General features: G+C 45.6%; 2 protein-coding genes across 2 annotated transcripts in view; one reads left to right on the forward strand and one right to left on the reverse strand.

The window, feature by feature from the left end:
- The window catches only part of cmtm4 (CKLF-like MARVEL transmembrane domain containing 4), a 33,265-nt gene extending 28,167 nt beyond the window's left edge, over positions 1 to 5,098 (forward strand). Inside the window, exon 4 of the mRNA XM_031568738.2 lies at positions 1,131 to 5,098. Coding sequence (XP_031424598.1) covers positions 1,131 to 1,292 — 162 coding nt within the window. The 3' untranslated portion in view covers positions 1,293 to 5,098. The remainder of the gene's footprint in view (positions 1 to 1,130) is intronic.
- Positions 5,099 to 5,209: 111 nt separating this feature from the next.
- cmtm3 (CKLF-like MARVEL transmembrane domain containing 3) overlaps positions 5,210 to 15,000 on the reverse strand; it is a 10,208-nt gene continuing 417 nt past the window's right edge. Inside the window, exons 1-5 of the mRNA XM_012824795.3 lie at positions 14,968 to 15,000; positions 9,353 to 9,508; positions 8,442 to 8,537; positions 8,051 to 8,174; positions 5,210 to 6,622 (exon numbers count right to left, since the gene is read on the reverse strand). The exon at positions 14,968 to 15,000 is cut by the window's right edge and continues 417 nt beyond it. Coding sequence (XP_012680249.1) covers positions 6,597 to 6,622; positions 8,051 to 8,174; positions 8,442 to 8,537; positions 9,353 to 9,508; positions 14,968 to 15,000 — 435 coding nt within the window. The 3' untranslated portion in view covers positions 5,210 to 6,596. The remainder of the gene's footprint in view (positions 6,623 to 8,050; positions 8,175 to 8,441; positions 8,538 to 9,352; positions 9,509 to 14,967) is intronic.

Consider the following 15,000-nt stretch of genomic DNA (forward strand, 5'->3'; position numbering starts at 1 on the left):
GTAGTGTGTGTGTGTGTGTGTGTGTTTGCCTGTTCTGTGGTGTGTGTGTGTGTGTGTGTGTGTGTGTTTGCCTGTCCTGTTGTGTTCTGTCACCTCTCTCTGCTGTGTTTGCCTGTCCTGTAGTGTGTGTGTGTGTGTGTGTGTGTGTGTGTGTGTTCCTGTAGTGTTCTGTCTCTGGTCTGTTGTGCCAATCTCACCTGTTCTCTAGGATTAGCATTAGCACTAGCTATGTATCACTATAGTCAAATCCAGTCCCCCTGTATTCTTCCTTATTTGTCCTTGTCTGTCCGGTCTGTGGTGTGTGCGTGTGTGTGTGCGTGTGTGTGCGTGTGTGTGTGTGTGTGTGTGGGCATGTTGTCCTGCTGTGCTTGTCTGAGCCGTGCGGGCTGAGCTAAGCCAGACTGAGCTAGGCAGCGCTGGGCCGTAGGGGAGGTGCTGAGTGGAGTGGGCTGGGCCGTAGGGGAGGTGCTGGGTGGAGTGGGCTGAGCTAGGCAGCGCTGGGCCGTAGGGGAGGTGCTGGGTGGTTTGCGAGGGCAGATGTTCTCAGTGGGAGACTCCTGTGGAGCCCGAGGGCGCCTCTAAAATCCCCTAGCTTTGCATACACGCCGGGGATTGTGGGTAAAGCACAAATACTGCAGCCAGCCCCCAAGCCAGGGAAAGACGCAATGATTCATTCCTGGCCCTGTGTGTAACTCACTGGAACGTGTGTGTGTGTGTTTTATGTTGTGTGTGTTTAAACACAAACACACATAAACTTATCTGTGTTTATGTGTGTGTTTATCCTAACATCCCTTTATGGTACAGTCTGTGTTTTTCTACTTTCTTACATTCATAACGTTTCCTGAGCTGCATTCTTTTGCATGAAAGGTGCTATATAAATAAAGTTTCTTATTATAAATCAGTTGGAGGTGGATAAGTTTGATCAGTGATCTGTATGTGTGCTTTATCTCTTGACCTCTGACCTCCCCCCCCCCGCCCCCATTGGAAAGGATCCTGTGTACTCACACACCCAGTCCAGGGTATTTGCATGTGTCTGTGTGCAGTTGGATGCATGTAAATTGTGACTAAGAGTGGTGCTGTGTGTGTGTGTGTGTGTGTGTGTGTGTGTGTGTGTGTGTGCTGTGCCGCAGGTGTTTGGCTTCCTGGTGACGGCCGTGTACGCGGCCAACTGCTACCTGGCGGTGCGGCGCTGGCGGAGGGGGGAGGGGCAGGCGGGCCAGCTGACCAGCAGCGAGTACATGCGCGCCCGCACGGCCTCCCGCGGCGAGGTGGAGGCGCGGCCTGAGATGTAGTGACCAATCGGCACGGGCCGTTCCCCCCACGCGGCCCCTCCCTCCACTCATCCCCATCACCCCCTTTCTGCCGGACCCTTCGCATGGACGGGCTTGGCCCGGCTCGGCACGGCTCGGCTTGGCTCGGCTTGGCCCAACAGTGCCACCATGAGGGCTTTTCACCCCCGCGGCCTCAAAGACTGGAGCCGTGGACCTCTGGACCTCTGGACCTCTGGACCTCTGGACCTCTGTCACACACACGATGGTGGATTGTTATCGTCATTGTTCGCTAGAATTGAGTCACATGAGAGAGAGTCACAGTACTGTTTGTGTGCAATCCTGACACACACACACACACACACACACACATGCACACACAACTATTTGTTTTTTAAAATGCTTTTAAACCCTGAGACTGCCATGATTCTCAGTTTGAAGGATGTGTGTATTGAAGGATGTGTGTATTGAAGGATGTGTGTATTTTGTGTATTGTAAACTGAGCAGCAGACTAGACATTCATGGATCGCCAAGATCTCCTGACGTCACCCATGAAGATTAAGGACACACACTGTTGGACATGCCACATGGACTTTCTAAGAAGCATTATGACAGGCTTATGACAGGCTTATGACACGTGTATCTGAGCCATACACACCATCTATTACTAGAAAAACAAATACACACCAGGCTTGTTGAGGAGCTCCTAAGCTTGTGCATCATGTGAGGTGTCCTGTAACACACACACACACACACAAACACACACACTGCCAAGCAGTCACTACATGTGTGTTAGGTAGCTCTGGGCAAGGCTCCTTCATAGAAGCTGCAGCTGACAGGTTGACACTATATATCTAACACAAGTTGACACTATATCTAAAAACCTTCATACAGATTTGCAAGCAGTGTATGAGCTACATACGCCAGATCATGTAAATATTTGATATCCATTGTAGCAAGGTGATTGAGACACGTGAGTGAAGAGATGAAGACCTTTGGAATTACAACCTTTTGCTTTAGCTGGTTAATATATGCCACTGACAAATGTAACATGATATGGCCACATGTTGTTGTTGTTGACGTTGTTGACATCAAATATGAGGGCAGTGACAGAGGCGGTACTGGAAGCGTGAGGTACACTAAAGAGAAACTCTTGACCTGAAGTCAAGTAAACATTAAGCTAGGAATCTCAGGTGTGTGTGTGGCCAGGAAGGGCTGTCAGGTGTTGAATGTTAGAATTGACCTGTCAAAACGTAAAGACCGTGTCGCCCAATGGTATGAAAGGCTAACATGGTTTATTGGACACGAATGAGGTTGCTCTCTGTTCAGGCTGTGGTGGTCTTCTTCTAATGGAGGCCCTGAGCCAGGCCAAACTTCTAAAGTGGACACAACATTGAGAATTGTTGTGTTTTGCGGAGAAGGAGGCTATTTTTAGTGCTAGAGAAAGAAGTGCGACACTAATGTGGAAATAGCAACCACCAGAGTTCACCTGCACTCACGCTATGATTTCATTTCGTCCTAATGTAGTCTTTTTAGTGTGTGTGTGTGTGTGTGTGCGTGCGTGTGTCCATAGACATGGAGGTTTTGTACATATGTAGAACTACAGTGTACGTGACGCAACAGTATGAAGGTATTCGTGTCATGCTGACGTGTATCTAACCTCATTTGGTCATGTCGACCATGTGCTGGTGTTTTATTTCCATATTCAAAGTATGACTATCAGTACATTGTTTCTACCTTTTATTCTTTGTCTCATGTCAGGCGTTAATGTTTTTATTTTGTATATTTTGATCCATTTGAAGGATGTTGTGTGTACAAACACATGTTTGTGTTGGTTTTGTGTGTGTGTGTTTCAATCAATTTGTCACAAGGACATTTTATTTTTCAACCTTGTCTTTCAGTGTGAAGCTACGAAGAACAGCAAGTCTTAACCCTCCATAATCCTTTGTATTAGGCTCAAGTGACTGTGTGTGTGTTGGGCTGTGTGTGTGTTGGGCTGTGTGTGAGTGTGTGAGAGAAAGTTGATGTATGGGGGGGGGGGGTCAAGCACCTTTCCAGAGTGCCTTGCGGTAGAAGTATAAAGTTCTGTATCAGCGCAGCTGCCAGTGATGGATTCACTCCACATAGTGCTTACATTGTGTGTGTGTGTGTGTGTGTGTGTGTGTGTGTGTGTGTGTGATCCATCACCTAGAAGGACCAGCCTGAGGAGTTAGTTTAGTGTTCATATTGAAGTCATTCTCTACAAATAAATGAAAAAAAATAAACAGGCGCATCATTTCCTGTTAGCCTCTGACTCCGGCATGGATGTGGCGGAGATCCGGCTGACGTCAGCGCCACGTCCGGGCCACGTCTGGGCCGAGTCCAGCCCGGCTCTCTGGGCTCCTTATGTTAGCTCTTTCCAACATACTCCTGTGTCTTAATATTCTGGTTCCGTGGATGTGATTTTTCTTTCCTTTTATTTGTATGTTTCTCTTGTTGTAGCTGGATAGCTTCAGGAAGATTTGATTTGATTATTTGAAGGAGACGTGTCGAAGGATGAGCTGATTTAATGCTGAGATAATGTGTTTTGGGTGAGCTTACGATGTTATAGACAATCACTAGTGTGTGTATTTATATAATAAGTGTCTTAAGTGTGTGTCTTTGGAGGAATGAAATGAAATGTCTTAGGCTCTGCTTTGGCATGTCAATACCAGAGCGCTCTTCTTTGGCCAATGATACTGTGCACAAACTGACCAGCCTCTCAAGTTGTTGCTTCAGCGTCAAGCACTTGGTTTTGGACCAATCACCTTTTTAGCAGAAGGCTTCAGCAAACCAGAGCAATGTGTAAATATGACCTAGTTTGGGGAGTTTGTGCTTGAACACCCTTGAATCACACACGTATATCTGTTTATTGAAGTCTTATGACTGCCTGGAGTTGATTTTTAATTTTTTTTTTTTTTACTGACATTGTAAAAATGGGTGTTATGCTGTTTTAAACAAGGGCAGTAACTGTTCCGCTCTCCATTTCAGCTCAAGTTGATTTCTGTAGGTGTTTCACTAGCACTAGTACTGGTGTGAACCCTATGGATTAGTTCTGTTTCACTAGCACTAGTACTGGTGTGAACCCTATGGATTAGTTCTGTTTCACTAACGAACTGGTGTGTACTCTATGGCAGTGGTTCTCAAACTTTTTGTCCGGGGCCCCCATAAAATCCATTTGCCAAGTCTCGCGACCCCCCTCGCGAACACCATTTCTGATAGACTGTATGCACAGGGCAGCAAGATCATTTTGCGACCCCCAAAAAAACGTTTGGCGACCCCACTTGGGGTCCCGACCCCTAGTTTGAGAACCACTGCTCTATGGATAAGTTCTGTGGGTGTTTCACTAGCACTGGTGTGTACTCTATGGATTCGTTCTGTAGGTGTTTCACTAGCGTTCACTAGTACTGGTGTGTACTCTATGGATTCGTTCTGTAGGTGTTTCACTAGCGTTCACTAGCACTGGTGTGTACTCTATGGATTCGTTCTGTAGGTGTTTCACTAGCGTTCACTAGTACTGGTGTGTACTCTATGGATTCGTTCTGTAGGTGTTTCACTAGCGTTCACTAGTACTGGTGTGTACTCTATGGATTCGTTCTGTGGGTGTGTCACTAGTTCACTAGTACCGGTGTGTACTCTATGGATTCGTTCTGTTTCACTAGTACTGGTGTGTACTCTATGGATTATGGATCAGTACTCAAATGTGTATTTTTGTATTTATAGAAATCTATGTAGATTTACTAAATGGTAATCGTGGGGTGCACATGGTCTGAGTCTGCAAACTTACAATGAATTAAATGATTCCAGACGTAGCACTGTTGTCTGTTCATTTAGCTCATACATTAGCATTAGCATGGTGCCTGTTTAATTCACGTTAGGCATGTTATGGCCTCGTTTGAAACACACACACACATAGGCAGTGATTTTTAAGAACGTGTTTGTGTTTATTGAATGTACATGGCTTTCAGTTGAAAAAACTTCCTGTGTTAAGAGGTAAGCTTGGAGTTTCATATGACAATCAGTGTCAAACACACACTCACACACAAACACACACACACACGTGTTGAGATTAAGTAAGGAAGACTGTGGCATTAGCAGTGCATGTTGTGTATATATAACCATGGGTTTTAGTGCCTTCCAGCAAAAATAAAACTGTAAAAAAAAGCTTAATCTAATTGGTGGTAGCCTACGCCTTGCAAGCCTCTTTTAATTCAGCAACTCCTTCTTTCTCTCTCTCTCTTTCTTTCTTTCTCTCTCTCTCTCTCTCTGTCTGTCTATGTTTTCACGAACCCAGAGCTGTAATTCTGCTTAACCAAAATCATAGCGTAAACCAATGCTTTCCGATAGTTGAGATATCTAAAGTGTCCCTGTTTTACTGCCTCCAAACACACTCATTCTACACACTAATGTGGAACATTATGGGCCTTATGGCTATACAGTATTCATCTAATGATAATGCTTATCGTGCCTCTCTAAATGTGACAGCGCAGGACTCATCCCTTGGTTTGTGAAAGCGTAAAACATAGTGCAGTTCCTGGGCGGAAGTGCTATTAGCCTTTAAAGGCAATGGCATAACTTCTCGATACCAATATTAGTTTTGCTGTTACCTTTTAAAGTCTGTACGTACAAATGAGCCTTTTTAAGAAGGTAATAAGAGGTAAAGCCATCTGAGCGCTCGTACTGCCTCTAAGGCTCTACACCTGAAGAGGGCCCAAATGCAGTTGCACTCGGGAGGCTTTCTCCTTCAGCAACAAGCAAATGTGCTACTCTAATTTTACTCTTAACGGTTTTATCTCCCAACTGGTACATGTTTTTAAACATGCTAAGACAAGGACAGACATACTCAGGCTAATGCAGTTAAAAACACACATTACACATTTGATCTATCGGGATTCAGTACTTAAAAAAGGTTCAAGTCATGTGACCTGTCTCCTGTGACCTTGCCTGATTTAGCTAGAACAGTAAACACATTCAGAGCAAGCTAGGACAAATACTGTGAGACATTCACAGCTTCAAGCATACTCTAACACAGCGAAGGGGGGGGGGGGTGGATAAGGAGTGGGAGGCGTTGTAAACAAACAAATAAGTCTGTGAGGCCTTCACTTAATGTGCCCAAAGCAGAACACTTCAGTGAGAGTCCAGAAGACCATTAGCTTTTGACTATTATCAGTGAGTGTGAGGTACAATACAGCATTCATCTGTAGTGGTGGAAGATCAGTGGTCTTTAGTCATGAAGGGAGTTCTTGTTTTCCATCAGGCACAAGTACGGACGCCTCAGCCCCAGTGACTTTCTGGAAAACCCCCTGGTCCTCAGTCTGAGTCCGAATCTGAGTCATCTAGGAGAAGAAGAAGAGAGAGAGAGAGAGCGAGATGAGAGAAGCAGATCTGGCACTCGTTTCTGAAGGAAGTGAACGGTCCCTAGAGATCGTCTTAGCTGAGCTCTGGCAATGACACCTCAAAATAAACACAGGGAGTTTGTAAGTCATACATCAGGCCGATCTGCGATCAAAGTTATTTCTACTAATTCCTATTAGGCTCTGGTTTTGATAGGACAGTTCTGTGGTGGTCCACATGGACCTCGAGGGCCCTGGGGGAGGGCACTGTATGAACAGGGATGTGGATTAAAACACTGAAATGATGGCAGAGCTGTGGCGCAATGACCCAAGGCCATTTCCCGATCCCACTCCCCACCTCTTCTCTCCAGCTCATTTCCCGATCCCACTCCCCACCTCTTCTCTCCAGCTCATTTCCTGTCCAAACCTTCACTGTCCTATCTGAATAAAGGCAAAAAGGTGAAATGATCAAAATGACTGAGGCGTGCTGACTGAATGCAGATGTCCATATGGCATGTGCTGTACTCCACACACTTGCAGTACAGCACCACTCCTTACAACATAAATCACAATGAGGAAGTTGCAACACTCTAATTTAATTTGACCTCATTTCCTGTCATGTTGTGGTGGGTGGAACAGGACCTCCAGCCCAATCCAGCATAACCAACGGAGCAGACCCTTCTTATAACATGGAGCTGACAACCAAACCAGCAAAACCAGATGCACCGTGGATGTCTGTCTTATAATGTTGTATGAACGTGATTTGATATCTCCATCATTACATTACATTTACATTTAGTCATTTAGCAGACGCTTTTGTCCAAAGCGATGTACAAGGGAGAGAATAGTCAACCTACGAGCAATAGAACCTGGTGTAACAATGAATACTACTTTACATAAGAAATAAAACAAAATGAAATAAAAAAAGAAGTGCAGAAATGTAACTGCTGTAATTGCAAGTTACGCACTAGTCGAAGTGCCAGTTAGGACGGGAATCAATTGCAGGCTACGCCATATTTTGCAACATCAAGCATCAGTCATCTTTCTGCCACATCAGTGGGCATCCAGCAGACGGGACATGGCTGTGATGGAGCTCAGAGCGCCGCCACCACTGATAATACAAACACTGTATGACTAAGACAAACGGACGCTAAATAAAATAAACGAACTAAAAACTCTATAAACACCACAGTCTTCAGTGGCTGCGACTGAAAGAGAATGGAGAGCACTGGACAAGAGAACCTCCTTCTGCCATATCAAGTTCAGGGAGAAAAGGGGAGTGTTTACCTGGGGGTGTTGCGCTCGACAAGAGAACCTCCTTCTGCCATATCAAGTTCAGGGAGAAAAGGGAAGTTTACCTGGGGGTGTTGCGCTCGACAAGAGAACCTCCTTCTGCCATATCAAGTTCAGGGAGAAAAGGGGAGTGTTTACCTGGGGGTGTTGGCGGGTCGTCATGTGACTCTGCCCCCCCTCCGGCTTTGAGGAAGTTGGCGAGGTCGTTAAAGATCAAGTAGAAGTCCAGTGCAAAGAATATGGTGGCGATGAAACCGAATAACTGGAAGGGAAAGAGAGAATGAGAACGACTGTGATACCGATATGCAGAAAACCAGTTTCAAGCAACTAATTCACTTTGTCTAGAAATTCTAAACAGAATATACCATGACATACTTAAACTCGATATGGCATTTAAATGAGTAACTCTACACAGCTTCAGATCTTTTGACACACACACACACACACACACACAGAAACACACACACACACACACACACACAGAAACACACACACACACACACACACACACACACATCGTCTGACTTACCCCTGCTGCTTTGGAAGCTGCATCAGGATACTTGGACACAGAGATTATGGAGATGATGAAAAAAATGATGGATGCGCTGACACAACGCAAAAAGTCCTACATAAGGGAGATAAAGACACAGGGAGTGTGTGTGTGTGTGGGGGGGGGGGGTGTTGGGGTAGAAAAAAGCACAGTTAGAGGTGATAATGCATTTAGCACACAATAAGCACACACACAACAGGCCAAGGAGGCACAAGTAAGCAGAACTCTAACATGAAGCTTAGCATCACCATGATTACCATTACTGTCATAACAATATCAGAATCAGAATCAGATTTTATTGGCCAAGTAAGTTTGCACAAACAAGGAATTTGACACTTGGTAAAGTGGCTCTCAGTGTGCTTACACAGAATATACTTCACAACACAAAAATAATACAATACAAACAGTGCAACGGTCTTAGAAGTCTAAAAAAGTATATACAAGGAGGAATGTCAACATACAGGAGCTGTGAATTTTTAACACAACAATAGTGCAAAGAAGTGGAGAGTCCAAGAAGTGATAATAGTAAATATTTGACGGTATGAGTATGAAGGGTGAGATAAATAAATATGTTTGCCACCATCATCATCTTAACAGGAAGTGGGGGAGCAGAAGGTGTCAGTACAGAATCTACAGTATGTGTGAAGAGCTGCTGCACATGTACTGTATGTTGAAGGCATCCGCTAGTTGGGACACTACTGAGCCCCTGCCCCGGGGCGAGCTGTGGAGCTGAATCTGCCCCTGGGTGTGAGCTGTGGAGCTGAATCTGCCCCGGGGCGAGCTGTGGAGCTGAATCTGCCCCTGGGTGTGAGCTGTGGAGCTCAATCTGCCCCTGGGTGTGAGCTGTGGAGCTGAATCTGCCCCCTGCCCCGGGCGTTATCCTAAGTTACCATGAGTGGCCAGTGGAAGCCCTTGAAGCGCTCGTTGATCTTGGTGGAGTAGGCGAAGAGCAGGAAGAGAGCCGCCAGGAACTCAATGAGAGGAGCAGTGACCAACGCAGCGGCAGTGGACACCACAAAGCACACGAAATCAATGAAGGATACTACCTGGAGAGAGAGAGAGAGAGAGAGAGAGAAGAGAGAGAGGGAGAGAGAGAGAGAGGGAGAGAGACAGAGAGAGAGAGGGGGAGAGAGAGAGAGAGGGAGGGAGAGAGAGAGGGAGAGAAACAGAGAGAGAGGGAGAGAAGAGAGAGAGAGAGAGGGGGAGAGAAGAGAGAGAGGGAGAGAGAGAGAGGGAGAGAGAGACAGAGAGAGTGAGAGTGAGAGGGAGAGAAACAGAGAGAGAGAGAGGGAGGGAGAGAGAGAGGGAGAGAGAGAGGGAGAGAGAGACAGAGAGAGAGAGAGAGGGAGAGAGAGACAGAGAGAGAGAGAAGAGAGGGCGGGAGACAGAGAGAGGGAGAGAGAGAAGAGAGAGAGGGAGCGAGAGAGAGAAGAGAGGGAGAGAGAGAGCGAGACAGATAGAGAGAGGGAGAGAGAGAGACAGAGAGAGAGAGAGAGAGAGAGAGAGGGAGGGAGAGAAACAGAGAGAGAGAGAGAGGGAGAGAGAGATATGAGAGAGAGAGGGAGAGAGAGATATGAGAGAGAGAGAGGGAGAGAAACAGAGAGAGAGAGATACGAGAGAGAGAGACAGAGAGAGAGAAGAGAGAGAGAGTGAGAGGGAGAGAAACAGAGGGAGAGAAACAGAGAGAGAGAGATACGAGAGAGAGAGACAGAGAGAGAGACAGAGAGAAACAGAGGGAGAGAAACAGAGAGAGAAGAGACAGAAAGTAAAGACAGAAAGAAAGAAAAGGAGAGGGCAAGTGGAGGGTCAATATGGAACAGTAAACTATTTAGCTGCTTTGTGAAGGAATACAATGTTACACAGATTCCACAATATACAAAATACATTTCATGAGGCCCACACAGCCACTTTTGACCTTGGCTTCAGAAAGAGGTCACACACCAGAAGATATACTGTTACAAACTCCTCTGACAGACTCAGCACTCAGCACACAGGACTCACTCAGTCATCAACACACCGTGCCTTTTGGATATCCAGCACTGTACCAAACAGCCAGTGCAGTCGAGCCCAGAGACACAGATCACTGAGACTCACCCAGACAGCACCACGGCCTGGAACAGACACGGCCATTATCTGATGGACGTACTGTATGCTATGGAATGGAATCGGTTGCTAGAGATTTCGGGGCACCCCAAGGTGTCAATGCTGGAGCTTCACTTCAGACAGTGAAGTTCACCTCACAAGAACACTCTTCATCATCTCCTCCTCCTCCTCCTGCTTCATGCCAGTATAACACTCTTCCTCCTCCTCCTCTTCCTCCTCCTCCTCCTGCTCCTCCTCCTCCTGCTCTAATAGACTCCTCCTCCTCCTCCTCCTCCTCCTGCTCCTGCTCTAATAGACTGCTTCATCATCTCCTCCTCCTCCTCTTCCTCCTCCTCCTGCTCCTCCTCCTCCTCCTCTCCTCCTCGTCCTCCTCCTGCTCCTCCTCCTCTCCTCCTCCTGCTCCTCCTCTCCTCTTCCTCCTGCTCTAATAGACTCCTCCTGCTCCTCCTCCTCCTCTTCCTCCTCCTGTTCTAATAGACTGCTTCATGCCAGTATAACACCAAAGGGTCATTAATAGACCCATTGATGGGTCCTACAGGCGCATGCAGAATAATGGCAGAATTATCATTTCTCTCACACACACACACACACACACACACACACACACAATTACACACACACACACCACAGAAGACAGTTGTCTGAAAATTGAAAGTGAAATGAATGCAGACCGCACTACCATATACTGTTCACATGCAGAGCTGCTCTTTGATAGCAGCACGCAGCCCCGTCTATAAACACATAGGGCCTACCTCAAAGCACAGGATGTGCACCTTCTCAAGAAAGCACATCTTCTGAATATCCGGCACGGAGAGACACACCACACACTCCACTAGTCCCGTGTTGGAGAACCCTTCCGTGTTCTCTTGACAGAGACAGACGTGCAGAAAGTTTGCTATTGTCTGAAAAGGGGTGCTAGCCCTGTTGTGTTGGTATCAAACCTGACAGAGGACAGACTTCCTGTGCTCAAAATATCACTACGGTTACTATATTATACGTTTTTGTATCTATAGTGTGTGGTGACCACCAGTGGCTTTGTATTTGAGATACAATGGTTTCATATTGTCAACTTTATAGCTTTTAACTTTCAAGTGTTCAGCTCAGCTTACATAGCCTCAGTGTCCTTACAAGCCACAGAAAATGTTGTTGAACAGTTAATAAAGGACATTTTCTTTTTCAAGAAACTCTGGATTGGACATACATTCACTTGGATAGATTGACGGCAAGGTAGGGAGAACCATACGTTAGAAACCAACAGAGAGACCTCTGTTTCATAACGGGATGGAAGCCGGTCTGATATTCTAGCTGCCGTGGTTTGCACAGAATATCAGAGCAACTTAAATCACACCATGGCTAGGGAATGCAAGCTAGTTTGATCATTTCCCATATATATAACATCATTAATGTCTGTGCTTATTAAGCTAAAACTGTACAATGTAAATAAATAAAGACTTTTTCATCCATATTAGTTCATTCATATTAATATGTTCTCCTCCTTCAGTTGTGGCCTAACACCAGCACTCCTGTATCACTGATGCACAGAGATTGCACTCCTGTATAAGGCTGCACTGATGCACAGAGATTGCACTCCTGTATAAGGCTGCACTGATGCACAGAGATTGCACTCCTGTATAAGGCTGCACTGATGCACAGAGATTGCACTCCTGTATAAGGCTGCACTGATGCACAGAGATTGCACTGATACACAGAGATTGCACTCCTTCACTGATACACAGAGATTGCACTGATACACAGAGATTGCACTCCTGTATAAGTCACTGATACACAGAGACTGCACTCCTTCACTGATACACAGAGATTGCACTGATACACAGAGATTGCACTCCTGTATCACTGATACACAGAGATTGCACTGATACACAGAGATTGCACTCCTGTATGATGCACAGAGATTGCACTCCTGTATAAGGCACTGATGCACAGAGATTGCACTCCTGTATAAGGCACTGATACACAGAGATTGCACTGATACACAGAGATTGCACTCCTGTATGATGCACAGAGATTGCACTCCTGTATAAGGCACTGATGCACAGAGATTGCACTCCTGTATCACTGATACACAGAGATTGCACTCCTGTATAAGGCACTGATACACAGAGATTGCACTGATACACAGAGATTGCACTCCTGTATAAGGCACTGATACACAGAGATTGCACTCCTGCACTGATACACAGAGATTGCACTCACAGAAAGCCACTGATGCACAGAGATTGCACTCCTGTATACGACACTGATGCACAGAGATTGCACTCCTGTATACGACACTGATGCACAGAGATTGCACTCCTGTATAAGGCACTGATGCACAGAGATTGCACTCCCGCCCCGCGCCATCACCTTCCTCGCCCGCCCCGCCGCCACATGCCATAAAACAGCCACTGAACTTAAGCACGCTATTCAAGGACGAGGCTGAAGAGACAGGAGATTACAAGTTACAAGTATTTTATTTGTCAGATGCACAGAATGACACAGGGTCAGACTAGGCACTGAAATTCTTGCGACAAGACGCCGCCCAAACCTACCATAACATAACAACACATAATATACATAACATAACCATGACGTACACTCTGCACAAGTACTATGAACATAATTTACACATAATAAACATAAAAAACCTTACAGAAACTCACAGAAAGGTCACAGAAAGGTTTAATTTGCATCGGCTTTAGTTTTGCACTCTGCCACATTATGAGCAGAGGGTTTTCAGTGCAGATCAGACCTTATAGTTTATGCACAGTCTGTCAAGTTTGATCAATCATAGACCTACTCTTTAACGCCTATGAACTGTTTTTGATTGAGACGTGGGCCTTGGTATGTAAAACATATTTTGCCTGTCACTGATACCCACAGAGATATGTGCACCCATGGCAACCTCGAACCGCCACCCCGAATTTAACCCCAGACCAACCAAACCAACAACTAAATGCTTCCTTCACTCTTCCTACTTTGGGTTGAGAGATTCACAAGTGTCCCTACAATGACACTACCAGCAACACTTTTCATTCAAAATTGCATTTTTCTCTGAAATTTCTGAAATATTTCCCAATTACTACAATACTACTTTCCTTCCAGCACACTGGGTTGTCATAAACTCGAGTGCATTTTCCAGTCGCCCTTCGCCACATATTTTGGAGTCAATTTCAGTTTTCCATGCCTCAGCCATTGGCGGACATCCTCATCAGGACGGCACGGCAGGCAGCTGGAAACGGCCATGTTGAAACTAGAGACTGGCCGTTATTCCAGAGTGGCTCTGATATGGCCCGGCTCTGGGAACCATTCCGCTCTAAAGACAGTCAGTCTACAAGGACGCCATAAAAGCGGACGGCTACAGAAATCCCCCTCTCCTCTGGGTATGACAACTAAAAGAGGCGCTTTTGTTCCTGAGGGGGCGATGGGTTATTAGAGTTAGCCCCAACCCTTGACTGTAGGTTAATGGGTCAAAACGGAATGCCCCTACGGCGACGGTTTAGTGCAGCGGAAGCGTTCACACACACAACACAAAAAAAGACAAACTCTTACTGACAAGAACACTGGTGTAGCCTACAGTATCACCGTGCAACGCCACGCCAGTTTCAGGCATGCACGGCCCCGAAGGCAGGCAGACAGTGTCAGATACTATAGGCAGAAAATGCTGATTTATGATTTTTTACTAAGTTACATCACTACTTCCAAAGTCAGACACACCCACTTACAACATTTCCTGCTGGAGGGGGTGGGCTGGCGTCGTTGGTAGGGTCAGCATCTCTGATTAACTAAAAAGAACTTAGCAAGTAGGCTATGGTTCATACTCCGTCAAAACTTTCTAAATGTGCATATGGGAAATACGCGTAATGCGTACACACACCTGGATATGGCTAAAGAGACGTCAGCACACATAAACATACACACACACACACTCACACACACACGTGAAACATCTGTTGATTTATTCATAGCAACCATCAAGACATGAATCACAAACTTGATACTGGCCTATATTCGTTTGGAAAACTATCCATAGGGACGAGTCAGGCTACCAAAACTGTATTTCGCGTTGAAACACAATACATTTTTTTCCACACATCTCAAAAAACCCCTCCTCCAAACAAATGAGAATCGTGTGATTGACCTAAATAGCGAAGGCTCATAGTAGCATCCATTCATTCATAGCTATACAACAGTCACAATACATCACGTAAATACAAAATCAGTGTGATTAGTTGTGCATTCATCTGTTGATTCATAAGTTATTTTGAAGTGTCTATTTTTTGTATTTATTTCAAACAGTAGCGCCACGTTTTATGACAAAGCCTTTTAAAGTTGGTTAAAAAGCCTATCGCACACCATACACGGACAGAGTGAATAAAGAAACTATGTATATGAATGTTATTACCACTTCGCCGATAAGAAGCGTTCCTTTTCGGGA

Source organism: Clupea harengus, chromosome 6 (genome assembly GCF_900700415.2).
Source record: "Clupea harengus chromosome 6, Ch_v2.0.2, whole genome shotgun sequence".
In the NCBI taxonomy this organism is placed as follows: Eukaryota; Metazoa; Chordata; class Actinopteri; order Clupeiformes; family Clupeidae; genus Clupea; species Clupea harengus.